The sequence below is a fragment of the Psammomys obesus genome, unplaced genomic scaffold (assembly GCF_907164565.1).
Source record: "Psammomys obesus unplaced genomic scaffold, mPsaObe1.curated_primary_1811, whole genome shotgun sequence".
NCBI classification, from domain to species: domain Eukaryota; kingdom Metazoa; phylum Chordata; class Mammalia; order Rodentia; family Muridae; genus Psammomys; species Psammomys obesus.
This window is the reverse complement of record NW_026596051.1, coordinates 36,266,040-36,292,766: the sequence shown is the minus strand read 5'-3', so window position 1 is coordinate 36,292,766 and position 26,727 is coordinate 36,266,040. Positions and strand designations below refer to the sequence as shown.

General features: G+C 37.5%; 1 protein-coding gene across 1 annotated transcript in view; it reads right to left on the bottom strand.

Moving 5' to 3' along the window:
• Stim2 (stromal interaction molecule 2) overlaps positions 1–26,727 on the bottom strand; it is a 138,800-nt gene that overhangs the window by 72,379 nt on the left and 39,694 nt on the right. Inside the window, exon 4 of the mRNA XM_055623802.1 lies at positions 7,602–7,732. Within this exon, the coding sequence (XP_055479777.1) occupies positions 7,602–7,732 (131 nt within the window). The remainder of the gene's footprint in view (positions 1–7,601; positions 7,733–26,727) is intronic.

Here is a 26,727-nt window from a genome sequence, read left to right as displayed (position 1 = left end):
CGTCCCTACCTCCTTCCAACACATGTACCCAGACCCCATCATTCTGCATAGTTTGATCTACAAGTTAACAAAGAGGTAGCAAAAATGACAGGATTACTATTTACTGCTTAACACATTTCTGTGAGTTATAGAATATCAAAATACCCTGAAAAATTCTTTTCACTTTGCTTTCCACAATATCCTACTTGCAGCTAATTTGAACATTATTTCTAGGGTCTCCTCAGAGCGGTAATTAAGCCTCTTACTCTCCAAATATGAATTAAATTTAAAACTTTATAAAATACATACCAAAATAGTTATAGGAACAAATTTATGGGAAAAGCTATTTTTCAGAAAAGAATACATAGTTCAGTTACATCCTCCACTATCAAAATATCTAAATTTTCAGCCTCACACATCTGCTTCTCTAGCTTGGTAGATAATTGAGCTCCGCCATTTCTTGAAAGTATCACAGAAGCATCAGAATCTGCGCCCACAGCAGTACTTCTGAATGCACTTCCTTAAAAATTCTCAGACTTGTCTATTCTTACAAAAATGCAGAGCAAACCATGGGACATATAGCATGAACTTGTTTTAACAACTTATTAGTACAAAGACCCCCAAAATGAGTTGTTAAGACCTTACAGAGGAGTACACAATCTAATGCAGTTGAGAGGGAAGAAGTTTAATTGTATCTCATTTTTAAGTTTAACTCTTGTAAATATGTACCTATTTAATAACTAATGTGCACATGTTATTTAAATACAGATATTTAAAACTACATATGCAGAAATTTCTTACTATAATGATAGAGGTGCAACAAGAAAAAAGTTGGGAAAAGTACAGTTAGGCAAAGCTACTGTCTGCTTCTACCAGTTCTTTATTTTCACTGCTATCGGGAGCATTGTGTGATTTACCAATATTATTTCTAAGCTCTCTTAATATTTATAGCCAATAAGATTTTTTGTTTTAAAGAACAAATGTGAAAAAAAAAAAAAAGAATTCTAGAGACTAATAAGCCTTTGGTTTTTGTACAATCCACCTGAGGTATAGAGTTCTACTGACTTTGATCTGATGGTCTACCAGCTTTTTCTTAGTTTTCATGGCACCTCACTTGACACCCATGGGCCAATTGACTTTCTTTCTTTTTTTATTATTATTATTCATTTTACACCCTTGTTGTTGCTCTATCCCTCTTCCCCTCCCAGTCCTTCGTTCCTTCCCCTCCCCCTCTCCTTTTCCAACCCAGCCCAGCTCATCAAGTTGCACCAGGACTGAGCTGTCCTCTTCCAAGATGTCCTGGCAAGGTAGTCCAGTAGGTGAAAGTGATCAAAAAATCTGGCAAGTGAGTCTGTGCCCCACGCAGTCCCCATTTCCCTTACTCCACTTGACTTTCTTGATAGCCATGGACCACCATGGGCCTAACTGCTGCTTCTGTGTGTTGTTCCTTGTGTCTAGAGTCTTTCAGGACATGATAACATTTTCTTTTAAACATGAAATGGCTACAGGCATCAGATGTCTTTATTCTTCTTTACAATGTTAGCATCCCACACAACGCAGCTCCCCATCAACACACAAACAACACTAAATGAACCCAGCAAATGTTAAGCGTGTTAACAATTAAAGATGAAGTCATTAATTTCAGAGGGACTGGGGCACATGGGAGGAGTTAGAGGGTGAGAAAGAATGATAAAAGTATGTACATACAGTACTCGAGGATAAAATGCTAAAAAATAAATAGTTAGAAAGAATAAGCTCAATTTTAAAAATATATTGCTGAACTAAACTTTGCTTTCAGGTCTTGCTGTCCTGTGTCAGGCAGGCACATGGTGCTGTTGTTACCCTGGTTCTAAGGAACAGTCCCAATCCCTATTACCACAAGCCACCGTGATGACTTATGCATCTAGGCCACAATTTGACTTCTCAATTTTGATACATTAAAAAAATATATTAAATGTGTATTAGGTACTCTGCTTAACGGGTATAGCCAAGATCTGTAACCAGAAAAAGTTCAAAAAACACAAAATAAAACCAAATTGAACAAACAACAAAACGTTGTTACTCACTAAATAAAGACTTTACCCCTGACCTACCACAGATACTACAGTAGGTTGGTATCATACTATTAATATCATTAAATCAATCTTTTAAAGAAATCTGTGTCCCACTACGTATTAAGATCAATTACAGATTTTCAAGAAGATAAAATATTCATTAGATAAGCAGTTATTGGCTACTGATGCTAAACATAGAGCTTCAATACATTAGACTCATAAAATATTCTGAATTAGAGAAAGTCTCAACATACAGATTCATGAAATAAAACGGCATCCTTTTAGAAAATAATGATACATATCATTACAGAAAACCAACACAGACAGTGAGCCAATAACATGAATTATATATTCAGGTTGAGCTAAAAAAAAAACAAAACCCATTCTATTACTTGTAAGTTGGTGATCATGCCATATGGACCAACCTCTATGGTGTACCCTAGTCAGATAATAATAGCATATTCTTTGCTCTTAATGCCTCTATGAGCATCCCATACTTTAGTTAACATAAAGTGCTTATACTATAAAGCAAATAGTAAATATTCACTGTTAACTCCACACAATAACTTCATAAATAGGTCTGATTCCACAGTAACAAAAATACATAAACCCAGCATAACTACCATTTTTATTTACACAGGAAGCAAAAATTCCCTTTTACCTGCTTTATTCATCTCACTTTTGCCCTGCTTTTCCTTTTAGAAGAATGCCAGGTAATCCTCAAAGTACACTCATACCTTTGTACATGTAATTTACAGTCATCATTCATTGCAAAACATTACTCCTCGGGTACCTTTTTTTTTTTTTTTCTTTTTAGTTACATTTTGTTAACTCTGTGTCCCAGCTGTATCCCGCTCCCTCATTCCCTCCCCAACCCCACACTCCCTCCCTGGTCTCCTCCCTGCCCCTTTCCAAGTCCACTGATAGGGGAGGACCTCCTCCCCTTTCATCTGACCCTGTTTTATCAGGTATCTTCAGGGCTGGCTGCAAAGTCCTCCTCTGTGGCCTAACAGACTGCTCCTCCCCGGGGGGGGGGGGGGGGGGGATCAAACAGCCTGCCCTTGAAATCCTGTTAGAAATAGTCCGTGTTCCCCTTACTTTGAAAAACTACTTGGTTACTGAGCTACCAGGGGCCACATCCGAGCTCCTCGGGTAACTTTTAATTACACACATCATGCCTTAAAATTCTAAACATATTCTGTTTAAGAGTTGACCTTGAAAGTGTGATTATGTATCATTTTTAAAATGAAGCCTTTTGAAGGAAGTGACATAATTTTACTACTTCAAAGCTTTGTAATCTTGTGGAGAAACTTCCTACTGAATATTTCTAACTAGCAAAATACAGAAACAAGCTGTGGTAAGCAGCACCCAAGGTCCTCCCAATAATCCAGAATATTCCTATTCATTTTCTGACCACCTTCCCTGCTTGTCGGCTGGACAGTATCTAAGTACCAGCAAGCAGGTTGGAAGAAAGACAATGAATGGAACTTCACTTCCAAGATAAAATACAAATGGGGTGGAGAAATGGCTCAAGAAGAGGAACCTTAAGAGGTTCCTCATGAAAAGGAACCTGAGTTACATATCCGTTCCCCACCATCTTCCTGTCCTAAACCCCTTTCCCTGATTATGCACTGAGTTTCTGAAATGTGCCTTTCCACAAGTCTTGCCAGAATGTTAGCTCACAAGCACAGATTTCATCTGATTTATTACCGATCTATTCTTCCAAGCATCTTTTTGAACATCTGACATGCAGAAGGCCCTCAAATATTAGCTCCAAATTAAATGAATAAATATAGACTATACTGATCAATTCTTTCTCATATGACCAAAATACAAAACAAGAAAGCAATGAAGAGAAAAAGTTTTCAGTAAGCATTTTAAAATGCTAAATATTTCTGAATTTTTAAAAGTGCTATTATAATTCCCAAGTTACAAGAAATTAACATACTTTAATTTTGTTTTACTATGATTTCTTATTAAACTCATGAAATCCCCTAATTATAGCTATTACAGATTTACTTTTTAATGAGATATTTTAATTTAAAAAAATATGTAAAACTGGAAACACCAAACTAGCACAAGAACTGTAGAACTGACACTTGTTTAGACACTCTTTAGACCAAGAGTCAGAACAAAATGGACCTACATGTTTAATTTTCAATTTTCCAAGTCACATTAAACAAAAACAAATTATTTTAGCATTGCATTTAATATTACTAATATGACCAAGACATTATCGTCTTCCATAAGCAACTGGTGTGTGTGTGTGTGTGTGTGTGTGTGTGTGTGTGTGTGTGTGTGTACACATTCATGTGTACATGTATGTATGAAGGCCAGAGGTCAGTGTCAGACACCTTGGCTCAATCAGTTTCCATCTTATTTCTGAGACAGGGCATCTCACACAATCTGGAATTCAACAATTCAGCTAGGCAGGCTGCACAGAAACCCCCCCTCCCCCAGTCATGTTGTCCTTATCCATCATCACCGAGATTGAAGGCATGCCCCACATTCTCAGCTTGTTTGTACACTTTGGTACTTAGTTTTCATCAGATCTTCATGTTTCCACAGTAAGCATTTCATGGACTGAGCATTCTCCTAAGCCTCCAATTTATGCACTTTGTTTTCCTCAAATATTCACATTTTAGCATGTATTTTACAGTTAATAGCATACCTCCGTTTAAAATCCAAAACCTAACTGTGGCTGGTGGCTGTCATACTGAATGGTGGTCTTCTACATTTTTTTAGGTACCAATAAAGTAGAAAGGCATACTGCATTTGTACTGAAACATCAATATTAAAAAGAAAGGTCAGAAAGGTATTATTTTCTACAAATTTCATATTGATAAAATCCTAAGCTCTACTCTTAAAGATTGCCTTTTATGAACTGAGGTTCCCTAAATGAATTGACAATGATACTCCCAGAAAGCACTAGTTATTATAACTCTCAGTGCTGGGTATGAGATACCTTTCTTGTCAAAAGGCCACACAGGCTCCCCAAAACAAAACAGGATGCTGCCTTGGTTGCCCACCATATCTAGACTCTATTACTAAAAACTTCACAATGTAAGACATAGAGAAATCACACTAGAACTGGCATAGAAACTTCTTCTTTGGTAATTAGTTTTCATGGTCTAAGAAAATGCTATGCAGGACTCAGAGAGCAAAACTTTCCCCAGTGGTAGCTTTACCCAACTGTGGTGGATCCTATATGCTACAGTACTGATTTACTAGGAAACATGTGCCCACTAGTACACAATGGCATCAGCATTACGGATATAACCAACTGTTTTCTGATTGGGTTTGAGGCCTGCATCACAAGAGTGAATTCTTGCCATAAACCTGATCAAATGCACACATCTGGGAGGGCCATAGTCCCTAAGGGGAAACCTACTATTCATTTTGCTAAATGAATACATGTCAAACTACCATCTAAGTATTTATGCATTTAAACATAGATAATCTCAACCTCGGTAAGAGAAACTTCTGTTTTCAATGGGCAGCAATTAATGCAGACTCCCCTACATTTGACATTTTTTTATCAGCCCCCAAGCCTGAAGGCTCAAGAAACACAGTATAAGAAAGGGTAAAAAGAATGTAGGATCCAGAGAATGGGGAGGAGTGACATAGTGGCTATGGGTGCTTATACAAGATCCACGTAAAATAAAGCAGGTCAACATTATGCACGAAGGGTATGGGAGTCATAAAGGCCTACATCTATTTTTCTTTAATTCCCAATAAAATGCTTTATTTTATAAGAACTGCCTTGGTCATAGTTTCTCTTCACAGAAATAACACAGGAACTACAATAGTGAGTAACTACTGGTTAAACTAATTAGTTAAAGGAATTAGTTAAACTAATAGCTTAAATAGTTAAACTAGTTAGTTTAACTGCTGTTAAACTAAGTGTAACTTCTTCTTGTGAAGCCTACAGGCAGGTCTTAGAGGGTACTGTCTTTCCCTAAGGCTGTCTTCCTGTCCTCTGTCTCTCCTTCACTCTCACTCTCACTCTCCACCTCTCTCTCTGCCCACATCTATTTAATGAGCTGCTGACAGTTGAGGGTTGACAAATGAAGGTAAATCCTTTTTTTTTTTTTTAATTCTAAATTCTAAGAATACATCTTGGAAATGTAGCAGTTGGGACTGAGCTCCACAACTCTGCATTTTAATCCATTGTGGTTGTGTAATTAATGGTTTCTATCTGTTGCAAAGTTTCCTTGATGAAGGATGAGGACTATACCTACTTGTGGGTAACTAGACAACTCCTGAACCTAAGGCTCCAGGAAAAGGGGGTTGAGCCATAGATAAGAGCCCTAGGAATGGTGAGTTTGCTGTGAAAGCATGTCTCCTAGAAATGTCAGAAGGTACACCATGAAGTCTCACCAACATGACTGCTTAAACATGAGATGAACAATGATGCCAATAGACATGTTAACATGCTAACAAGCCCATAAGCCTCAATCCTAGACAAAGAACTACAGGAAAGCTGAGAGCATGAAAAACAGTCTTCAAGGAAAGAGCATGGCAATTTCATCAGTACAAAATACTTAGCCCCGAAAACATCATACATACAATAACATAAAACACACACACACACATATAACAACAATTAAAGAAAGAGAGGTCATGAATTTGAAAGAGGATGTACGTAGGAGGGTTGGGAGAGTTTAGAGGGAGAAAAAAGAAGGGGGGAAATTATGTAATTATATTATTATCTCAAAAATAAGTAAAAATAAAACATATCTTTAGAGATTGTCACTGTGAGGTAGCAATAATCCTTTCCCACACAGACAGTGCTACTCCACATGACTTGCCTTTGCCAATCTGATACTAGCTAATACTGGCAACTAGAGGCATAAAAAGCACTCACACAAGAACTTCCTGGAATGCCACCACTTAGAAAACAGCTACCAGCAGTGATAAACCCACACCTGCACGGGTGGGAGTATCTGGATGACAGACATACAGAAAGAGAAACCATGAAGGCTAAGAAAACATCCCAGCTCAGAGATATATGTCAACTGTCATAAATGCCAAAGCCCATACCCACAGTAACAAAAACACTGTCCAGCTGAGCCCAGTTAACCCTTAGAATTTGGAATAAACTATGTCATTAACACAACATTCTGGAGTGGTCTGTCCAGCATCACTGAGTAGTGACACAGTCAGTACAGGATATGTATTTGAGAAACTTATAACTATGAGAAGATGTTTATGTAGCCAGGAAGCATAGGGGCACATGTCTAGAGACCCTGCTAAGGTTAAAGATTTTGAACCCAGAAGTTTGAAGCTAGCCTGAGTTACATTTCACATCCTAATCTCAAAATAAAAACAAGTCCACAACTACCAATCTGTAAAGTCACAATTATGATGAAAAGGAAACAGAAAGGAGGAAGAGGGGCGGAGAGAATAGCAAGCAACGAAAGTGAGAAAAGCCACATAAATACAGTAAGCAAAAGTGCAGCTTAAAAGAGAAAGCAAACTGTTAAAGGCACTAAAAAACAGAGTCCTGTAAAAACCAAGGGAAAAGTGGAGACTGAAGGAGAAGCCAGGAAAAGGAACTCCACCTACTTCATCACTCTCGTCCACTTCTATCCCTCCATCCTTGTCATCATCCATTTGTTTATGTATTGTTTGAAGCGCTTCCAAACTAAATCTGTCTTCTTCAGTGAAGCATGGTGGACTCAGTGATATACAGGGATCTAAAACAGAGCAGAAGACAATTACTAACTTGCCCTACTACAACACAGGCTATAGTTAGATGTAATTAAAAAGGAAAACAAAAATCAAACTTCAGACTAAGACCAAGAACTTCTATCTTAGCAGAACATATTCTAATATCAAAGATACAATAAATAACTTGAGTAAAAGTAATACAATTAACAATAGGCAGAGACATCTCGACTTATTTAACATTTCCTCATCTTTCAAGATCTCTTTATATAGTATTTCTAAAGAAAAAAAGATTTCCTCAAATTAAAAAGAAAAAAATTAACATGGAATAGATACTGTTACTTTTGGACAACCCAGTTTAATTAAAATGAAAGGTTCTGGAAACATTCAAAACAAGTACAAAGGGAATTATAAAACAGTTTTCTATTTATGATAAACCAAGAATATGTCTATCTGGTTTTTCAAATGTAGACATTTTAAAGTCAACAAGATTTTTTAAAGAGACTTTCTTCAAATCTTATTTTTCATGTTTTCTCTAATATCCATTTGTTGGCTAAAATCCCTTCCAATAGAAGACAAATAGAATAACATATTCAAGTTATCAAAAACTAAAGGCTACATAAACCCTGTTATGCATGAGGCACTGGAAAAAGCAAAGTAATATAATAAAAAAATGAAAACACTATTTAGCGGGCAGATGTAATACGAGAGTCTTCTAAGACATAAGGCTGGGGGGATGAAAGGTCTCTTCTGATGCTACAGCTAGCAAAAGCCTATATACCAAAATAGGACAGCACTGTATTTTTACTCACATCTTATGTGGCTCATGGGTAGACTATAAAATTGGTAGACTTATTGCTACTATTTTACTAAATCGTTAAAATACTGTTTAAATCTATAATATCAGTAGAACCAGGGATATTCCTAAGTGCAGTGACTTCAACGTCTAATATAGTTTGTAAGATTGCCAGAGTGGTTATCTGAACAATTTTTAAAATCTGGTCCTGTTGGCAAGGCTGAGAAGCACAGCAGTGAAAAACTGCCACAACAAAAAGCACAGGAATTAAAACATAGCAGGAACATAATGAAGTCAGTTGTAGTATACATGGTTTTATGAAAGATGGAGCAATAAAGAATATGACAAAAGTGATGCACTTTTCCACACAGAATATTATTTCCTTTTGAGTAGATGAGATACTTCAGTAAGTAAGCACACTAGCTGTACAAGCCCGGTGCCCTGATTTCAATCCTCTGACATCCCGAAGTCTATCCCCAATCTGGCTTTGTTCCCCAAAGCATGGAAGAGAACCAAGTCCACAAAGTTGTTCTTTGACTTTGACAATGAACAACACCACAAATGCAACAGTCATGAGTTCTTAACTCTACTACCATCTCTAATGTCTCTTTTTATTTCTTTCTCAGTTGTTTTCTAGGTTAATTCAACAAGAATGATCACTTTAAATCAGATTAGATAACTTATTTTAAAATATAAAATCTGCTTTATAAGATCCATGGCTATAATGAATACAGTATGATGGTTTCAAACATGACAGCTGAAATCCTTCTTCTCTGTCAATACTTTATAAACTTTAGCTCCCAAAATGTACTAGTAAAATCACATGCTCAGTACCTGGAATGTTTCTTTTCTAAAGGAATTCACTCGTTCATTTAAATCATGCCCGCAATAGCGAGGCTACGCCTGGTGCTGGACATACAACATTCTCGCCATGGAGCCTTCAGCTGGTGTTAAACACAGTACAGCACAATGTATCCTTCTGGTTTCACCCACTCAACATTCTTCTCCTCCTCCCCTCCCCACCCCAGCACTAATAGCACTTGGCACTGAGGAAAATAGAGTTAGCTTCAGCAGACTAAGACAGCCTGCTTAATCAACAACAGCATTAAATTCCACCTTGTTTTCCTGTATTCAATGCCAAATATCCCATCTGAAGCACTGAATTATTTTGAAGTAAAAATAAACTTACTTATTTGTATCTTAAATGAACTAAAATTATTTCCTCTAATTCTAGAAACCAATGCAATTCTACAAGCGTAATATGATATCTCTAACCCTGTTTCCTACCTTTCAGAGGAAATGACTAAACTTGCTTAATAAGATCATACCTACCTAAACACAACATTTAGGATTTTAACCAGATCTTCAAGACACCAAATCCAAGTGTCAGTACAACATATAGAAAGAAATGTGGCTGTATTCCTAGTGTCAGAAAAGGAGTATTGCTATTATTGATACTACCTGCCTGAGAAAACAGCTAAAGGATCAAAAAAGCATACACATGTCTCATAAGAAAGGACGCTTCCAAATACAAAAACTCATGACCAAACCTTCGGCAGAGTACAGGGAATCATAAGAAAGAAGGGGAGTTAGTCTGATGGGGAAAGGATAGGAGCTCCACAAGGACCAAATATATCTGGGCACAGGGTCTTTTCTGAGACTGACATTCAACCAAGGATCATGTATGGATATAACCTAGAACCTCTGCTCGGATGTAGCCCGTGGTAGCTCAGTAACCAATTGGTTTCCCATAGTGAGGGGAACAAGGACTATTTCTAACAGGAACTCAATGACTGGCTCTTTGACCTCCCCACCCCTCAAGAGAGGAGCAGTCCTGTTAGGCCACAAAGGAGAGCTTTGCAGCCAGTCCTGAAGATACCTGATAAAACAGGATCAGATGAATGGGGAGGAGGTCCCCCCCATCAGTAGACTTGGAAAGGGGCAGGGTGGAGATGAGGGAGGGAGGGAGGGATTAGGAGGGAATGAGGGAGTGGAATACAGAGTTAATAAACTGTAACTGATAAGAAAAAATAAAATAAAATAAAAAAAAAAAAAGAAAGGACGCTTCCAAAGTGATCTCCCAATCTCCAACACACACCTACATTTTCAAATGTCATCTTCTGGACAGTATCTCATGACAATTCACATTTATCTTGAACAAACCACTTCTTAAGTATGAACTTTGTCCCACAAGCTTAAATTTGAACTCTTATTCCCACACAGGTGGCAAGCTTTAGAAAGGCTACAGAGTGTTTTCAAGGCAGGGCCTGCTGGTAGAAATATGTCACTAGAAGAGCCACCAAAAGTTATCCACACCTTACCTCTAGTCCTCCTCGCTGCTTCCTAACCTACTGTTTCCTGAGGCTCCACTGCCTACGCTCTTCCACTCTGTACTGAGCACTCTACCATGTCTCCTCCACCGTGGGAGACTAACAGCCCTCTGAAAACATGTGCCAAACAAATCCTTAAGTTGCTTCTGTCGGGTATTTGGTCATAACGATGGGAAATGGCCACAGCACCGTGATAAATATTCTACACCATAAACTGACCATGTTTGTTAAGTGGTTTAAATGATATAAACATTCAAGGCTAAATACTAACTACAAGTTATTTATCTAGTAAATGCATTTTGATTCTAGGTCAAAAGCCACAGGCACAATGAGTGAAAACAAAGATAGCCTGATAACTATGCAATACCAGACATATAATTAGTACACAATTAAGGAGAAAGCCATGCTTATGACCACAGGAATAAAGTCTTCAAGTCAAAAAATGACATTTGCATTGGTTCTTCAAAGTTCTCTATGAAGACACATAGGCAAGAACATATGTGGCAAATACTTACACTAACAATAATGATAAAGAAAATATGAAATGACTACCATATTATAAAACATACATAGTAAATTAAAATTATATATTTCATCTTGACTACAAAATAGACATTGTTAGCATTCAGAGGACAAAAGTGAAAACTAGCTAGTAAAAAAAAAATCTATTGATTATTCTGAATAAAAAATAACTAAATTCCTCACTGGCAAGGAAGCTCGTGTTTGCGGTTTCCTCTGGCAGCAACAGGCTTTCCCCTCACACACCAAGGTCTAATGAACTCCCTTCATCCCAAGGCACACATTCCTCCTCACTTCCTTATCTCAAACAGCCTCCCCTGTGTTCCCTGCTAGCTCCATGTTTCTCCACAGTCCTCTTACTAACTCCCACACTGAGGTGCAGACATGAAATTACAGGTTTTGTTTTGATCATTTCTTTACACACTGCCTAGAACATTATCTGACTCATAAAAAATTCAAAATTATGTTTATTGAATTAGTTATTAATTGGTTTTTAACTATAAATGTTTAGAGAAGTCTTTTAAGAAACTGCACAGGGGGTTAGAAATCTAAGCTGTATCCACTGGCAAATCCTCACTCCTTCATGGCTGGGATTAAATCTAAGTAGGCAGTACAAATTTAGTAGTGCTGCACTTCTCAACTAGCTCCTGTTCATCTAAGGCTTAGCGTGAAATCTATTTGCTGTCAGATATTATCGTCTACTTACTGAACAAAATAAACAACATGCTATGCAAAAATAACCAAATGGAACTGTAAAATGTCTTCACAAGGCTCTGCAGCAGTGAAGGTAACTGTAATCAAACTCCGTAAGGTCAAGGACTAAGCCTGTTCTGACTCTACCAATACTATTCACACTCTACCATTGCTACAGTATGCCTAATTAATAGTGTGCCTGCTTTTGCATCTACATAATTGTCTCTCCTGTGACCTGATGAAAGAGATTCCAAAAGTAAAAGGGACAACAAAACAAGGTCTTCTCAAACCCTCCCACTGCTTCTGGCACACTGTGGATGGCAGCATGGCAGGGACATCAAGCAATCACCCAGCACAGGTGCCTCACAACAAAGCACAGTTCTCCAAGCTAGTACTCCTCCCCAATTCAGAGCAACAAAACTCGAACAAGTGTGGGCGGAGCCGCAAGAGGAAGCGAATCTGTGGAGACCGCCTGGGGCTATCACCAGTGAAGCACAAGAACATCAGGACTTGGGTTCTGAAGGGGCTAGCTCAGGGTAAAACACCCGCCTACACTGAGCTCCATCGCCATACTAGGGTAGCTGAAGGTTCGGGGTGGAAGTGATGCGGAAAAATGTCAAAGAAGAAACTTTTGAGAATTCAGCTTATGACCTAGTTTAATGCAAATCCTCACTCTAATCAATTTTATTTTCTAATAGTCCACGTAGAACTGATGAATGTACACCGTGTGACAAAATCATCACCCAAAGGCCATGCTTTATAAAGCTCACTCACACCGTTGTACACTTACGTGTTTGGATAAATTCATTGAAACATGCAGCCACACTTAAAATATCATACAGGGCCGCATGACTCCCTCCCAAACCCTGTGCTCTAGCTGGTTCATCCCTTACGCCTAACCCCTAGCAACTGCTGATGTTTTTAGTTTTGTCTTCTCTCCTAGTTTAGATCCTTTAAAGTACGGCTTCTTCCGACTAGTAACGTGCGCTCCAGGGCGCACTCTGGGGACTAGGGAGATGGCTCAGGCCGCAACAAGTGTGCTGCGTAAACAGGGACTAAGCACCCTGCTTAAAGGTAAGTGTGGGCGCCGCACAAGGCTGCACTTACCATCCCAACTCGCCAGACAAACACAGGAGACCCTGGAGCTTGTTGGCCAGCCAGCACAGTGGCACCTAAAAGCTTAGGTTCATGAGAGACCTTTTCTCAAAATATAAGAATAACTGAGAAAAACAATGAAATTTACCTCAGGCCTCCAAACACACTCATATTAACTCATGTATATACTTGTGCGCGCGCACACACATACATACACACACACACACACACACACACACACACACACACACTTGCACATGCATAGAGCACCACTTTGTTTTCTCACACTGGCTCATTTCCTTTTATGCTAAATACTATTTCATTGTCTTGATGAACCAAGCACAGTTCACCTGTCCATTCTCTGCTGGAAGACATCTTGGCTGCTATGAGTTGCTACACGAACCAAGCTGCTACAAACAACTGTGAGCAGTTTTCTGCATGATTTTCCAGCTCTTCTGGATAAATACCAACAAGTGTAGTCACTGGACTTCATGAAAAGCTAGTAAGTTTTGTAAGAAAATGCCAGGGTTTTCGAATGTTATTTACACCATTGTCCACTCTACCACAAGTGTATGAGTTCCTGGTGCTCCACACATCATCAACAGTTGGCACTGTCAGTGCTCAGGGTCTGCCGGACTCTGAGGGGTATGACAGAGCTCACTGTTTTCACTGGCGTTTCCCACCAGCATGTGCAGTATGTTTTCATGCTTATCTGAATCTACTTGATAGGATATGTTGGTTTTATTTTAATCTGGATACGTATTTGCCACCCAGCAATGTCTATCACAATTTAGAACAGTAAACTGAAGAATATAAACTACAAGGCCAGGGATGTGACTCACTAGGACAGTGTTTCCTAGCAACTAGCACAAACCCCTTGATTCTGTCCACAGTACCACAAGAAAACCAGAAGCAAAGTCTATAAACTCCGTGCATGGTAATAAAAATAAAGAGCATAGATCACACAAACACTAAAATGAGGAGGGAATCTTATGCGAGAAATGACACAGACGGAACTGACATCTCAGGCCTAAAAGCCACCTACACAAACAAAGATACATTTCTCTGTTTGGCTAAAGCTAGCCCATACAAAGCTTCCAAAAATGCATCAAATGTTATGCTATTAAGATTCCACCGAAGAAAATCTATGCCATACTCTCTAGTTTGCTACCATAGTCTATTGATAGATACAGAGAATCTATCTTAGAAACCTACTGAGATTGGAGGGTGGTGCTAAAAAAGTAAATGCAGTCTTTAGCTTCCCTCTTATAATACAAGCTGAGTCAGTAAACCTGATGCAGAAATGAGTAAGAAACAGAGCCACTAACCATGCACAACATCAAACCCTGCCAAGAGCTCAGCTAATCATCTTGGCGACTACTTAAGAATCTCATGATTAGGATTTGCTTAATTACTACCTCTGAAAGAAAATAGAATCTTAGATTTATCACTTCCATGAACAGTCTGAACATTTATCAAATCAAATATTTCAATCTAAATATTCTTTGAGCCAACTTTAATATCATCAAGGACAATTCTCTAGTATCACTTTCTAATATACCAAACACCGATTTCAAACTGACAAGGAATGAATGATGTGATATCCTCTCTAGGTCAGCATCAATCTTCTATTCCTAGTATTCTGTTACTCTCCCTACTTCTAGCATGAGACACCCAGCCTGTAGTAGGATTAATAGATAGTACACACAAAAAAATTTTAAGTGCTATGTATTCATTTCAATATACTACATACTTTCCCTCTGATGAACAACAGGCTTTTAAAAGATGGTAGCATTTACTGGGGCACATTACACAGCAGAAGACAAGGAGAATGCAAGTCCTGTCATCAGACCTGATCATACAGTACTATATTACAGTGCTATCTAAACACAAGTGAAGGACTCCAGATTCCCGAATACCTAAGACTGCTGGCCAGTCAGCAAGACACATCTTGCAAATGAAGGGCCTAGAAACAACGTGCAGCTACCTCTACTTACAGTGATATATTATCCTAAAGGAAAATAAGAAGCCTTTGCTAACAGCCCCTTCCAACTAAGTGCCTCTTGGAGGTCTAAGTCTATGGTCACCATGTGGCATAAAAGGTGACTATTAATTTACCCTGACCCTAGTGCTAACAAAGCAGTTTTTCACTGTAAGTTAAAAATTCCCCTAACAATATGCTTTTTTCAACATGTTGTAGTTTTAATTGAATTATGAGATATAAACTCAGTCCCTTCCCACTTTCCATGTCACTTTTTTCAGCGATATAAACCACTCTTTTTTATTTTTATTAATTACAGTTTATTCACTTTATATCCCCCCTGTAGCTCCCTCCCACCCTCCCTCCTCCCCACCAATACCCTTCCCACAGTCCACTGATAAGGGAGGTTCTCCTCCTCTTCCCTCTGATCCTAGTCTATCAGGTCTCATCAGGAGTGGATGCATTGTCTTCCTCTGTGGCCTGGTAAGGCTGCTCCCCCCTCAGGGGGAGTTGATCATTTTTTAAGATTAGAATTTCTTACCTGGTTATTTCATTGCTGTTTATTCCCATTTACCCCACTCTCAACACAAAGCTACTTCCCATTTATTCCCATCTACCCAAAGCTACTTCTTAGGACTCTGCTAATCTTCTCAGTAGGTGCTAGAATTGTTGCTTCTACATCAAAACTGTCTTAATATGAATATGACTCATTTCCTAGCACAGTCCTCTTTACAACTGAACTTTTGGTTAACCAACATATTTCTTTAGTGTATATAAACAATGAAGTTCTTCATGTAGTCATATTTAGTTCTTTCCCCAGTTACTTTTTTTCATTTTTTATGCTGTACGTGCTCCCAGAATGTAATAATGTATTTGTCCACAACACTGAAGCATCTGCTAGCTGGGAAATATTGTTGACTAGGTGCAAAGAGAAAAAAGAAAGCAAACAGGTGCATGTACATACTTATTGACTCATGGTTTCCAAAGATGTTATAAAAATTAAACAAAACATATTTTGAACACAGAGGATCAATTTGTAATTTCTCTCCAAAAATAAGAAAATTTCATTGACTGAATGCAACATGATCAAGATAACTGAGAAGTCGAATCCCAAGGGCACTGGCTCTTCTTAGATTGTATCTAAGGTGAGTGCTACTGCACAAGGGAGTGTATACACACACACACACACACACACACACACACACACGCGTCCACATTAAGAAAATAAAAAGGACCTGTTGTCACTGTCAAGTTATAATCCAGAACAAGTCATTTATTTCTGTCAATGTAAAAATTTAAATCATATAAAATTAAGTTAGTGTCATTATTGGAAATGAAAATTGGATGTTCTAAGAAAAAAAATCAAATATTTAATTCATTCCTGTACTGTCACTTCAGGAAAATTATTTAGCTTTTTCCTTAATTTCTTCATCCATAGATACCAAATTTTACAAAGCTCTTATCATACTATGCATATTAACATACATCAGTGATGATTTGTAGACACTTATTATTATCAAGAATGGTAAGGTGCTCACTATGATTAGCTACTCAATGCCACAATAGAAACATACTAAATCTCCAGTAATCCAATTCTTCTGTTATGCTACTGTTAAAGAAAAATCATCAAAGCAAAACTTTAGTAATCTAACTCAAATAGCTTATGATCTTCTCCAACCCAAAGAGATCTCAACCACAACGAGACGCGACAGAAACACACTATGCAGCACTTACTGTGTGGCTGTAACAGCAGTGGGTGCTATGTGCTCACCGGCCAGTGTCAGCACCATGCTTTTCCCTGAGGAATAAACCAAGGTTCTCACAACATTCTCCAAAAGCAAACGGCTAGCTGATGAATTGTGATTTAGCCCAACTATGTCCAAACCTAAAGCACTTCTTTCCCTCCGTCTCCTAAGCTGTTTAAAGAACCCAGTTTCCTAACCTTAACATTACCAACAGAGAACATTATGCAAAAAAAGACTTACTCATTTGAATTCATTTATTTATCTGTTGTGTGTGATACTGGCACTCAAACTCAGGGCCTTTGTATTCCATGCAAGTACCCTACGACTAAACTATATTCCCCAAAGAAATATTCTGAAAGCAAGTTTCAAATAAGGAATTCTAAACAGTTTCATTCAAAATGCTACTGAACAGAAGTGCACAACTTCACAAGGTACTGTTTTGTAAAGAAAAACGTTCAATTAGCTCGCTAGCTATTTCACTTTGGAAAAATACTTTACTCTGACAACATGGTTTTGCTATGTACTGGTTGGTATTTTCAATCAATTATTTTAGAGAATTCTTAATGTTTTATAATAAAAATCAACAAATTTTTCCAATTAGAAAACAGAGTCCATTACCACACCAATAAGGTCTCAGCAATAAAAACAGGAACTCTCTTACTCTCCTGCAATAAAGCTGCCTTAGTGTCATATGCAGAGGGCGGGGAGCCAGGCGTGTGTACAACAGCAGGAGAATGCACTCATTCTGTGGCATCTGTAGACCTATGTTAAGACTGCATACACACTCTATAGGTAGTCAGCCAGCACAACAACAACAAAAAAAAAAAAAAAAACAGTATTTTTGTTCTTTGTTTTAAAAGGGGAAGTTTCATAAAGCCCTAGCATTTTAAGGTTTACACTTTCAGTTCTACTGTGCAGAGCTACAAAGTTTACTAAAATCATTATTGATAATTGAAAACATCACATCAAATACTTTTAATATTGCCTCTGAATTTTAAAAATGTTTTCCTAGGATGTTTACCGACCTGTATATGACATTCACAACAGAAGAGAAACTGAAGAGAACAGTAATAGCACTTACAAAGCTTCCATGCAAAACACTGATATCAGTGTGTTTTATCAACACTGACACTAAGCTCTGAGAAACAATTTCATCTGCTAAAGCATCATTTTCTACCTTTTTCACATGATATTAAAGAGCATGCAATTCTAACATCTATTTTTGCTTGAAAGTAGTAGGTAGAAGTGAAGGCAGTTCATAATTAATCATTAATGATTCCTCACATAGCACACATTAGTTCATTACCAGTACCATAAACTCACACATCCCCAAGATGACTTTTTTTTCCTCTTAGGAAATGTTTTACTCCATTTCATGGTCTCTTCATATTTATTCATTCTCACCCTGCCCTCCAGATTTTGTGTAAGACAGAATTACAGGTTAGAAATGATACAATTTGAGTCGAGTACAGTAGTGCAGCCTATAATCCCAGAATTTGGAAGGTGGAACAGGAGAACTTAGAGTAAAAGAACAACCTCGGCTGCACAGTGAGTTTGAGGCCAGAGTGCAGTACATGAGACCTTGACTCAAAGAGAGGTGGGAGGAAAAAAAAAAAGGACTGTAAGGGAAGGAGAAGAGGAACGAGGGGAAGGGGATATTCAACCACTATCTAAAACTCATGACACTCATGTATTGTCCTCCATACTCTGTACAAGAGTGTAATTTCTCCCACTAGAGGTACACTAAGCTTTGGAAGCTGTTCCATAATCAGTCTGAAGAACATCATTTCTAGCCTCAAAAAAGAAATAGGTTCTAGTACAGAAAAAACGTATTTTCACTTGTGGACTTAAACGATAAACTCTACTTTATCATCCCATAAACTTACTTTGGTCTAATAATTTTGGAATACATGACCACCTTTATTTTTTTCAACAGTGATATATATAGTAATGTATTTTTCTGGGTGAGTAGTATTAATATGAAATGTATACAATCAATTAAACCAGTTACCAGCAGCTCAGTACACACAATACAATTTAAGATCCATTTATTTCATGCATTATCTGCACTAGTTTCTCAATATTAACTAAGCCAAGTACAAATGACTCAAGTATCTTGTTCAGTACTGTTTCTATTACCTGGAATGCCACCTGGATCACAAGAAAATTCTGTGTTTATTTATTCAAGGAAGGAAGGAAGAAAGGAACAAAGGGAGAGAGGGAAGGAGGAAGGGAGGGAAGGAGGGAGAAAAGAAGGAAGGAAGGAAGGAAGAAAGAGAGGGAGGGAGGGAAGGAGGGAGGGAAGGAGGGAGGGAGAGGGAGGACGAGGGAGGGAGGAAAATAAATCAAGGATTTTTTGTGGAAGACAGCATTACAGGTTATAAAATCAAGCTGATTTTTCTCCCCCGCCCCCCCCCCAACACACTTTTAGATAGTCTCACTATACAGCCCTGGCTGCCCTAAGTCTTGCCTTGTAGGCCTGACTGGTCTTAAACTCACAGAGATCCTCTTGTCTCTGCATGTACCACCACATCCAGCAATATTTAGTTGACTTTCATTTACACTTGGTTGGCTTAATTTTACTAAAATTTTTTCTTTCTCTCTGTAACCATCAACAGGGTAGAACAATCAATAAGGTAGAACTAAGGCTCAGAACACAATGACACATTTGAGTTCACAGCAACGACCTTTTACAACTGCTAGGCAACAAGTGTGAAAGTCACTACTCTTCTCGAAACATGAGCCAGCATCAGGAACTCTGGAAGGTCTCCCTCTCTTCAGAGCTACCATCGCCTCTTACACAAATGTTCCTTACCTTCTGACGTCTCCCCTCTTCTTTCACAGCTTGACCCCCGGCCACTCCTAATCACTCGTGCCGTGCAAACTGTTTCAGCCTCCCTGCCTGCTTCTTGTTTAATTATGCTCAGTTAGTAAAGTCATAACCCCAGCAAAGTGCAATTCTCCGCCAACTCTCTTGACATCTAGCATCTGAATGTGGCTGATGAGATCTCACCTGCACCCTTAATGCTGCCAGGGCAAACATACAGCTCTCCGGTACATCCAGGCTCCCACTCTATTTTACACTGTACTCCTCACTTCAACTTCAACCCACCTCCTTGTTCTCACAGCAAAAAACTTTTCTTTTGAAAGCAAAATAATTAAGTGAAGCTATGTGAAAAGAACTTCCACAGACTCCCATGGCCACAGTAGCACCTCCAGAGTCTACATATTCCTGTGGCCATTGACACCAATTAGGCACCAGTTAGGTTTTGTACAAGCCAGTCTACACATTGTGAACTAAATCTTATTCCACTTAGCACCTCATCACTTGACAAATTCAAGGTCACATTTGCCCTCTGATGAGCTATTGTCACTGGCTAGGTTCTCTTCGACTTAACAACACCAAAAGGCACTCAACCCTATTTCACTGTCACTGTTTCTTTTCTCCTCTTGCAGAAAATATACTAAAAACATTTCTAAGAATCTCAAATTCCTCTCTATTTTTCTTTCAAAATATACTCCAAATCTGCTGTTCTAAATCACAAGTAACCTCCACATTACTAAATCTAGTGAGCTGTCTCATTCCTAGACCTACTTTGCCTATCAATTAGCATTTGCCACAGCTGCCCACTTTCTTCATCTTGCTTCCAGGACAACAGAACATCCTCATTCTCCTCTTACAGAAAGCATGAGCAGACTTCTGAAGTTCGTGGTTGTATTAATTATTGATGTGTGTGTGTACATATATATGGATACATATATCCTACCAAGTTGCATACTTTAAAGTATGAACTTTTTATTGAATGTCAGCTACATGTCAAAGAATTAAAAAAAAAAAAAAAAAAAAAAAAAGCCTTGTCAGTCTTTCACATTATCCAGTCAGCAGACCAATTAGAGACCTGGAACACGGGATGGATACTAAACATTTTTAACCCTAGGACTTGGGGGTGGAAGAGTGAAGCCTACCTGGGTCACTGAGAACAGTTAGTTCCTTTCTCACCTAATCCTCTCTCAATAACTTGGATCTACTATTTTTAATTAAACACTTTCTTAATAAAAAAAAAAAAAAACAGATCAAATGGGTGGGACAGTTTGACATTCTTCTTGGTGTGCACTATCATTATAGTTTCAGAAATAACCTGCTGCCTTCCTGGTTTTTCCTCCAAGCATAACATTTGTGAAAATGTCTTTTATTATTCTTGGTGCTCTATAAAAGCCTCAGTTCAGTTTAGCCTTTCCTATCATAAAGGTATTGTTGAGATCTGTGCCACTTTCTGACTAAGAGTTAGCTCTCTGATTTTCTGTCTTTCACTTATTTTAGCCATCTCAACTAACACCCATTTGCATTAGGTATTTCATAAACACTATTCAGTAAAATACTTCCTGAAACATACAGGAAGAATTAGGAATCAAATGACAAAAGAGCCTTTTTCTATCTGCTTAAGTCACAACTCTAAGCACTTAACAAAACACATCAGCAATGAGCAAATCATGGAAACATGAGTCCACAGTGTTGGGTCTGGATTTTGCACAAAATAATTATGAAGTTTCAGGATGTAGATATTAGCGATAACAGAGTAGAGTAAGGAGACAAGTTGTCTAGCATCACAAGCAATAAGAAAATAAGCTGAGAGTGCTACAGTACAACAGAAATAAAAATTACTATTTTATTTTTCTTACTATTGCTATTTTACCAAGTCACACAACTCTGACTATTCCCACTCTGGTGTATCACCTCCATAAGCAAAGCACCTTACCCAGCAGGAAAAGACCTCCCTCACTACCAAGCATAAAGATGGCTGCCATTTTTCTTGACATTTTACAATTTTATAAAAAGATGTACCTAGGTAAATAAAGTAAAATATATAAACTTTATTGTTCAAAAACTATGAAATAAAAATATCACAAGTAAAAAGTAAATTTTACATGATAATCTCTTTATAGTTTACTAAATTCATACTATCATGGACTTTTATTATCTGGACCCTTAACAACATATCATACTTAACAGAAAAAAATAAAAACATCACAAGTGAAAAGTCAATTTTAAATGATAATTTACTATAGCTTGCTCAATTCATACTATCATGGACTCTTTATTTCTGGACCCTTAACAACAGATCATACTTAACAGAAAACCCGACCTACCACATGCCACTTGAACAGTGCAATAGCTCCCTCCCAGAAGAATATACGGACAGGGCAAGATGCAACGTGACATTAGATAGACAGAACTTGCCAGAAAGACCTGTTGTCAAAAAGCCAACAATTACTGCATTATTCTTACCTGCAGAACTCAATAAGAAATTTCCATGAAATGGTTTCAAATACTCTAGAATGAAGGAAGTCATTCATAAAACAGTGCTGACCATTTGGAGGTAATGTTAGCTTTGCTTTCACAACTGCTACTATGTAGGTGTTCTACCAAAAGTCCGACTTCTATTACCATAATCCAAACATTTAGCTTTCATCTACCACAAAGAGCTTTGTCACTAAGAAATGTTATTTATGTCCTTAGCAATCAAAAGCAGTGTTCTTCCCATCAGCAATTTTTCAAATGATAAAAAGTTTGAGGCTAGACTGGTCTACACTAGTTCCAGGCCAGTCGAGGATACACAATATTATCCTGTCTCGGGAAGAAAAAAAGAGAGAGAAAGAAAAAAAGTACTGGTTCTATCTTAAAGGCCTCCTGCCTTCCCTCACAGGCAGTCTCTTCTCTACTCACTCGGCATTTACACCCAACTACTATAGTTACAACTGTTTCCCTGTCACCTCAACATCAGTTTCTCAAAGGGTTAGTGGAATTTCACTACAAAGACCACCGACTCACGAGTCAGAATGTTTCTCAAATCTTAATTTCACTCTTTACTAGAATGTCATCTCCATCTAATCTCTTAAGGTATCTGGATTTTTAACATCCTCAAACATAAAGTTAGCAATAGTTACCCTAAGACGTTTCTACAGACAACAAGAGGTATATAAATAAATAATAATGCACAGAGAAAACATGTTAGACTGGAGAGTACCTAACAATATCCATAACACCTGAAAGGGAACATTCATCACAAAAAGAACTAGCTCTCCTCTTCAGTAGCACACGCTATCCTTGGTAGTGACACCTATAATGAGTATCTTTCAAAAAAAATGCTCTGACTTTCATAGAGAAAACTGCAGAAACAGATGTAAAGTAGCATCCACCTATTCCTCAACACTTGTGTCAATAAAACAATGTTAAGCACTTACTGGATCCTCCTAAAAATCAATGTTGAAATAGGAATGCTTCGCTCAAACCATTCACAAATAGCATCTGATGTCACTTTATCTCTTTAAAGACATATGTGAGCAGTAAGACCAAAGATAACTTTCAGAACTTATTTTTAAGTGCTACTTATGTTTTCTACGAAGTATGACCTTTAAAGTTGCCTCAGTACATCTTTTAATGTGACCTTAGAAATCTTATTTCATAAGGGGCATATTTCATAGAAGGAGAAAGTAAAAAGAAAAGAGAAATTCTTATGTGAAATCAGAAAAAAAAAGTTTAAAGAGAAAGTTGGGGAAAGAGTTTCTGGGCAGCTAAGAAGCCATCATTGTACAATACATTCAAAAGCTCAACTAGCAAGAAACTTTTCCATAAGTAGTATCAACTTGAAGAATTTGAAGAAAAAATAAACTATCTGTGGTACATATACTAGAGGAATTAAGTAGAAAAAGACAACACAATTAGTTTGAATTTTCCATAACAATAATAAATTAAGATTTTACTAAAACCACACCAGAGTGATGATTTTTCAAGTAAAATTTCAACTAAATTCTTGGTGCACTTGGTGCAATCACACAAGGCTTTATTCCTCACTATATTAAGTGAATTTTAATCCCTAAATACTGTAACAAGGCTTTCTTTGTGTAGCTGGCTGAGGGGAGATCCGGTAGCTATTTTGACTGCAATTTTAATTACTGGTAACTTAAGAAACTGAAGTCTTAAGATTCCTTTCTCCTCTGATGTCACATGTACTCTTTCTAAGCTTTTGAGAAAGATACACTCAACGAGGTAACTAAAGAGCTACAGCTTCTCTCAATGACCCAATACGTATAAGGAAGAAGACAAACGGGCAGGACGATGGTCTGGGGGATATAGACTCAACAGTTCTGTCTCACTCCAACTTCACTTGAACATTTTGTCCTTTCTAATTAATTTTAATTACTTCACTTATATTATACACTTGATAATTCAGAAAGCGCTCCCTCAATCTTCTCTCTTGGATACTCTATAAAGTAGATATTTGTATTACAAATGAACTACTGAGGCTAAAAAAAAAAAAAAAAAAAAAAAAAAAAAGCTTCTTAGAGCCAAAAGTAGAACCTACCTAGCTCAAAGATCCCAAAAAGATTCATGATTCAGAATCTATACAAACAGTTTAAAATACAAGCAAAATGAATGAACTATAATAAAACAGTATACTAGAGAATTTACTGTTAATATAACTGTATTCAAAATATATTCTTTGAGTCAGATTTCAGGGACTGGCCTTGCATTGATAATATAGTTGAGAATAACCTTGAACTTCTGATCTTCCTGCCTCCACTTGCCACTTGTGGAACCTGCATAATTATACAAACACTCTACACACTACTAGAGAGAGCTATAGTCCTAGCCCAGTATCTATTTCATACAAAGTCGCATATACCTTTAAAAGAGAGACCAAGAAAGAGAGACAGACAGACAGACAGAGAGCAGATGAACAAGCAATTCTATAAAAAGTATTAGCCAGATGAATAGCTCTTATGTGAACTATTGTGGTTATGCCCCACTAGCCATTTTTTTTAAATATACACTTGAGAAAGAAAAAAAGGTAAATCTAGAATATGCATAAGATGAGACATTAAAGAATTAGTAATAAGCTTAGTCATCCCAGGAAGATTCTGTTACCTTACATTCTTAAAAGAAAAAAGGTTAATTTAACAACCCATTTGAGAATTTACCTTATAAGTCCATAGGGAACTGTCCAAGGACAGACAGTTTCATTTGCGAGGTCCAGAAACGGTTAAAAAGAAGAAGAATTCCACCTTTCAAGCTTTTCCAGCAAACAGAAGAAATAGCCTAACTCATAAACAAGAAATACAGAATTCTAAAATATATTAGAAAATTAAATTCAACCACAAAAGAGATACTACCTCAAGACACAGCTGAGTTGGCTGCAGGATCTAAAAACTAACATTAGAAAATCAGTTAGCAGTAGGATACTCTTATTATTGTAGGAACAAACACAGAAAAGTATCCCATGAAACTGAGTGGTAAAAACAAAATGTACAAGAAGCTAAAGGAGCATTCTGACAGGACAGAAAACCTTCAGAAATCAACAAGAGAAAGACTGCAGTACATCACAAGTACCATCGGGGGTCGAGAACTACAATAAAATGTATACTGTACAATATTCTAGAAGAAAATATTTCCTTCAAAGGTGAAGGAAATAACATATAAAAGTAAAGAGAATTTAGGAAGAGTGCTTGATTTGAAAATATATACACAAAATTCAATTCTACTTGCAGAGAGAAAACAAAATTTTAAGAAAATGTCCTAAGCATCAAATGTTCCCTAAAATCCACAAAAATCAAAATGACACACAAAGAAAATGAAAGGAAAAAGACCTCAGCAGTGTCAAGTAAATGACCAAGTCCTAGAAGAGAGGGAAAAAATAAACATTTTCCATGCCTTCTCCATAAGGACTGTATTTTAGGAAAACAAAAAAACTGATTAACCTTCTCAACAGACCAGCTAATTAATAAATTGACAGAATACCTAAACTGCAAAACTAAATAAATAAATAAAAATTGTTACTTCAACAGATCAATGCTTAGGATTAGGGCAAAGAATAATGGTAAATCATCTCCATCATGTTGAAGACTTTAAATACTGGGATAGGACAGGGCTGAGGATAAATCCACTGATCCAATGGTGAAGCCGGAAGTAGAAAATCTGTGACAGATCTAGCCAAGTCATTAAATCTTGCTATCAATATGGAGGAAACAATTAGAAGCAGTCAAATGACAAAATACGGAAGTAAACCAGCCAAAACCAAATTAGTCCACAGGACATATTACCCAGTTTCTCTGACAATTTAACTGCCCATGGGGAAAGAAGGTCTGTAAAAAATAAACAAAGGAAGGAAGAGAGAAAGGAAGGAAGTCAGCCGGCGGCCGGCCAGCCCAGACAAGAGCTGAGGTATGTACAGCTCAGTGATACAGTACTTGCCTGCCACCCTGGAGTATGAATTCAATCCTTACTAGTGAAAGAGAAAGTGCAGACATTACTATACAATAGCTCCTAAGCATGCCACTGTATGGCTATGTAAGACGAACCATTTTTTTAAAATACAACTTTGGGAAGAAGAAAAACGTAAATCTAGAATATGCATAAGGTTTCATTAGAGAATGAGTACTAAATACGCTGACACACTCAAAGTTATATTTCAAAAGCACTTCTAGTGACATTCGTTTTTATAACTTTTCATCTTTCTTATACTCCTCTTTTCTTTACCTTTTAAGTTTTTTTTCTTTTAAAGATGTAGCCTAGATTTCAAAACCCCCTTTTTAAAACAGTAACAAGCAGTTATGTATTTCCAAGTGAAATATCCTAAGTATAGGGTTAATCAAGTTGATCTTGATTAGCAAGGTGGGTTTTAAATGAACTGTGGAGACAACCCTTAGTCATGTCTGTGCAGGTATTTCCAGAGAATTCTGGTCGAAGGAAGATGATCTGCCTTGAAAGTGGGCAACAGTATTCTATGAGTAGGTACTTCAAAGCTGCTTCATCTTAGAGGGATGGAGAAGTGCACTGATGGCTAAGTGTGCATGCAGTTCTTGCACA